Genomic DNA, 5,049 nt, shown 5'->3' on the forward strand with positions numbered 1-5,049 from the left:
GCTCTTGATTACAATGGGCTGATTTAGATCCACTCCCCCACCCCCCACCCCCAGTAATGCCATTCAAAGCGCGGACAAAAGCGGCCTTTGGAGGATACCTTACACTTCACCTGGACTGAGGAGCAGGAAAAGAAAAGATAACAATCTTGTTCATCTCATCAAGAACTACAGCCGCGAATCCCTTCCGTTTAATCCGAATACGCTTTATTGTAGTCCTTTGCTCAACAAGTGAACAGTAGCAATAGGTTGAAGTACATAACGGAGGTTAAAGAAAACACAAAACATACAAATTCCATAAGAGTTAGTTAAAAACGTTTTTTTTTCTTCTGCTGCACATGATACGAGGAGTGGGAGGATGAGGGATCCAGAAATGATAAACTCCTTGAATAAACTTCCACCTGCATTTAAATGTTTATTTCTTTTTTTTTTAACTGTTTGGAGGGAGAAACGGTTTGATACATCAAGCCCACTGAAATGTAATATCACCTTCAAAATAAATTAGCCTACATCCTCTACGTTTCATGTGCAAATATAACAGAACTAGTCTTGTCCTTTTGAAAATTGTCTGGGTCACCATAGATTCCACTAAACAATAAATATTACAGACATCTATAAAACGGTTTAAAAACTCAAAATATACACCGCATTTCTAGTGAAATACGTAGGTTCCTGGCCCTATCTCAAACACTAAGCCTATAACGGCAAATAAGAGTCATTTTTATCTGTACACATTTACAGTCATTCAAGAGGGGACACATGTGACAAATCCTCCTTGATCCATGAATTACAACCCATTAGCCTACAACAACGAGATCTCATCTGAGAGAAAAACCTGTGATTCATATGGTCATTGAATTAGGCTGCCCTGGACTCCAACAGGTTATAGTCAAAGCAGGTGCAACTTGCAAAAGATAGAAATCGAATTCAAAATGTTTTTTTTTTTTTTTTGTTTGTTTTTACAAAATGCTCTGATACCATTTCCTCTCAAATGTGTGCATTTCTGCCATCACTGAGTTCTTTCCCTCTGCTCTGGCCTGTGAGAGGTGATGGCTAATAATAGGTTAGAGAGTTCTCTAAATAAGCAGTACCTTAGATAAAGGCATTAATCAATATACATACACATGTGATATCTGAGACGACGAGCACTTCATCACATGTACAAGTTTGTGCATGCATAATAAAACTCTTGCATGAATAGCTTTTTTTTCACATTTCATTTTCTCAGAAGTCCAAAGCGGGCCTTATCATAATGCTGCAGCATATGCAGGGTACGGTTCAAGTTGAGGTTTTCCCATCCCGGGGAGCAGGATGTATGCTAAGGGCGGCTGGAGTCCTGCTGAGGGCCAGCCCGTACAGTTACAAGGGATCATGTAGCCTGGGTTTCCCGGGGACGGGTGTGAGTGAGTGTGGGTGTGCGTCCCGCCACCAGTCCCGGTGAAAGCCGTGGCGCCTCCCGGCGGGTAGCCCAACGGAGACGCGTACGAAAACGAAGGTGGGGAAAGCTCAGTCATCTTGGATCCCAGGTCGAAAAAGGAGTAGGGGTTCGACATGGACGGGTTGAAGAATACCCTGGCCGCTGCAGCCGCCGCAGCCGCAGCTGCCTTGTCAGGGTGCCCCATGATGGACTCGGAAAGTGCTCCCGCGGAAAGCCCGTTAACTTTGAGTGCGTCGTGCTCCCCGAGATTGTAGGGCACAGGGAAGGAAAACTTATCTTTTTTCATCAGAGTCTTGGGCTTCCGCCTCGGTCTGTATTTATAGTCTGGGTGTTCCTTCATGTGCATCGCTCGCAGTCGCTTGGCTTCGTCGATGAATGGCCTTTTCTCAGACTCGGTGAGAAGTTTCCACTCCGCTCCTAATCTCTTGCTGATCTCGGAGTTATGCATTTTCGGGTTCTCCTGAGCCATTTTCCTGCGCTGGGCTCTGGACCAAACCATGAAAGCGTTCATCGGGCGTTTGACGTGATCCATTGGTTTAGACATGTTGGCACAAACTCTCTCTGGAAAAATAACGTAGAGCAAATAAGTATAAATAGCCTTACTTTAATAAAATCGGAACAAAAAGCACACACCACACAAGACTCCTTTAACAAGTTCAACAATTAGGTTATAAGTTTCACAACAACTGCAGCTCATGTTTTGGCTACTTACTTAAGACTTCAGTTCTTCATCCCACCGATGAATATCTTCAGTGAAGTACAAGTGGCAGCGTCCTTATAAATGCTCAATTTATGTTTTCTGCTTCATGGTGGCATCCACCGGTGATACGCCTTTAGTAAAGAAGAGAAGGGAAAAAAGCTGCTGTCTTGTTTTCCTCTTGTCGCCTGAGACTGTCAACCACCACTCTGCAGCAGCGTTTACGCAAGTGGATGAGAACTCCCGCTTGCCCCATGTGAAATACAGGATTGTGTGGCAGGTAGTGAAAGTGCAACTGGCGCATGCGCAGTTGGTGCCTGGTACGCAGACCACTTGCTAAACGATAAAAAAAAAAAAAAAGATCCCACCCTGTTTGAAAGGAAAAGCATCTCGTATTATATAGGCTATGTTTATTTATTGTGTGAGAGTGTTTTTTAAGCCCGGTGTAGTTTCGACTCATTAGCTTCATATTCTACTTATAATAAGCAAATCGGAATTGTTCATTTCAATTAAAGTATTTAGTCTAACTTTTTTAAGCGACGGCTGCACCTGAAATTCCCGAGGGTGGCAGCATGTATTAGCCTTCCACTAATATACTGTTGTAGGCTATGTTGACTGTTGTAGGCTATGTTGGGGAAGTTCAACTTGCATTGGCATTGTATCTGAGGGATTAAACACTTGAAGAAAACGCACGCGCTCTCACTTTATTTACAACATTTATCATTAGGCTACACGCCTGATCGCCTCTTCCTCTCTGTCTCATGTGTTTAATTGACAATCAAACCGCTGGTGTCACTCCACTTTCTCACCTTTCATCCTCACCGGTGTGCTGTGTCTCTGCCTGCCTCTCTCCTTCCCCATGGCTGACACTGCCATTGAATAGTGTGCGACAAGAGAGGTAAAGAATGTCTTCTTTAATTTTCTAATATTGTGGCATTTGTCGTAAATACACAAACGCTGAAGAGGTCTGAAGTGTTTCTAATCGTGCTGGGTGAAATTAATTACTTTCCTGAAATCCCCCCTTTCACTTCAAAGGACTTTCCCAAGGGCAGCGAATCGACAACTGAAATTAGGTTGTCGAATATTCAACTAAGCAATTATAGTTATCTGCAGGACTTGTTGAGTAAATTGTAGGTTTAAGTGGTTTGTTCTCGCACCTTCTTCGTTGTACAATTATATATGTACAAAAAAGGAAATAGAGAACGGCTGTATCGAACAATATTATAAATGAGGAATTAGGCTCCAGGTCGAGCGTTTAAATTAGGATATAAATGGATGTCTAATTCAATTCAATGTAATGTTCTTTTTTTAACGAGTTAGCCTAAAATAAGGACAGTTTGCACAATATATAACGTGGAATTGTTATTGTTATTTCCATTATTATTATTATTGTTATTCAATAAAATATTGGCCAAATAATTACTTTAGATAATTATAATGAGCACGTTATTGAGAGGGTGAAAGTTGAGTGATGACGCTGACCTATCCCCAAGTGATGCGCAATTTTTAAGAGACAGCGCCCTTTTCATTGCTCCGGTTTGAGATTGTTTAAAATGTTCTGTTAACAAGGATTAGGGCTGTTTTATTGCAGCGCAGAAAAAGCTCACTGAGGGATCGCTCTTTTGTCTCAAGTAGGAAACCTGACAAGGTGAGGATGATCCGCGCCAAGAGGACCAGATGAGAGACAAACATGCTGCCTAAACTGAGTCGCAGCATCTCTCAACACCGTGCGCCCCTTTTGTCGGCTTGTCATTCACCTCGATAACATTACTGCAATGAAGCGCTCCACTCACTCCGCAGGAGCACATGCCTCTCATGACACAAACGGGCAAAAATTGCAATGAATTATATGAATAAGTTACGGTGGAAAGTTCTTATCGGGAGTTGACAGTTATAGAGGTGTGCAATTCAGTGTCTGCGCACATTCTTTTTTTCTGGACTCCTGATTTCATAATGTTTTATTACTCTCTGCAGTTTTATTTAATTGTATTATTTAGTTTAGGATTGTTTGACAATGTAGAGAAATACTGTACATCCCCTCCCTGCCTTAAGCATTGCCTCTTTTTTTAAGAACATGTGTTGGAGGATTTCAGATGATGCAGGGCCTAGTTGAGCCTGTATTAATAATGGGAGCAGGCGCAGCCATGCAGCATGTTTTCTTCTCATCAAAATGTCAAGATTTATTGTATCTATTCCACAAAACAGCTTGTTATTTTTGCAGACTGAGAAAACCTTAATTTATTCAATTTAGTAATTTAAGGGAGATCTGATAAAAAAGAAAGAAAAATAACCTGTGTTTCTCCCCCTCTTTTACCTTAGCCTGAATCCTGGAAATAACACTTAAATAATTCAAGATGAGTTAGTGAGAGTGGGAGAATTACCTGCCGATAAAGCCCGGGTCCAGCCTCTGAGACGGAGCCAGCACTCCCACCTCACAGCACACTGATGATAAGACTGAATAGAAAAATATCATGCAAATAGAAGGCAGACAGCAGCAACAACAAGCACATGGGGACATATTCCTTCCCAGAGAGATCGCACGCAGTTCACTCTAAAGTGCTAAAGCCATCACTCTGAAATAGGAGCCCCTGGAGGAGCAAGAATCTTCATGATAGCACCAAACTGTTTATTTTGCTCAACACTCCACTAACTCTAGGAGAAAGCACAACAAATTATAGAGAGGATTGATGAGGATCCCTGGATAATCACAGTTTGCATAAAAATACCTTATATATTAGGATTATTGTAGGATGGAGGAAGGGAACTCAAGTCTTTAAATAAATAGATTTTTAAGAAACACAAGTTGACCTCTTGCTATCAGATGGCTGTTCTTTGACTGGTGGTAAAAAAAAAAGTGAGCATGCAGGGTAAACAACGATATCTTCTGTTTGCCACTTCAAACCCCACAGAGTGGAGA

The 5,049-nt window shown here is 41.8% G+C and overlaps 1 protein-coding gene across 2 annotated transcripts; it reads right to left on the reverse strand.

Moving 5' to 3' along the window:
- Window positions 1-220: 220 nt before the first annotated feature.
- Window positions 221-3,088, reverse strand: sox21b (SRY-box transcription factor 21b). Of its 2 annotated transcripts, XM_028591637.1 has the most exons (3): window positions 2,942-3,088; window positions 2,148-2,266; window positions 221-1,996 (listed from the first exon to the last, which is right to left on the reverse strand). In XM_028591637.1, exon 3 carries the CDS (start codon window positions 1,977-1,979, stop codon window positions 1,245-1,247), a length of 735 nt encoding a protein of 244 aa, XP_028447438.1. In that variant the 5' UTR covers window positions 1,980-1,996; window positions 2,148-2,266; window positions 2,942-3,088; the 3' UTR covers window positions 221-1,244. The 2 variants fall into 2 exon arrangements, with proteins under 2 accessions (XP_028447438.1, XP_028447437.1); XM_028591636.1 differs by lacking the exon at window positions 2,942-3,088 and having other exon boundaries at window positions 2,148-2,393.
- Window positions 3,089-5,049: the final 1,961 nt, after the last annotated feature.

This window comes from Perca flavescens, chromosome 11 (genome assembly GCF_004354835.1).
Source record: "Perca flavescens isolate YP-PL-M2 chromosome 11, PFLA_1.0, whole genome shotgun sequence".
Lineage (NCBI taxonomy): Eukaryota > Metazoa > Chordata > Actinopteri > Perciformes > Percidae > Perca > Perca flavescens.

Coding starts and splice junctions, on each gene's coding strand:
- sox21b (XM_028591637.1), bottom strand. CDS start 1,979: ATGTCTAAACCAATGGATCACGTCAAACGCCCGATGAACGCTTTCATG.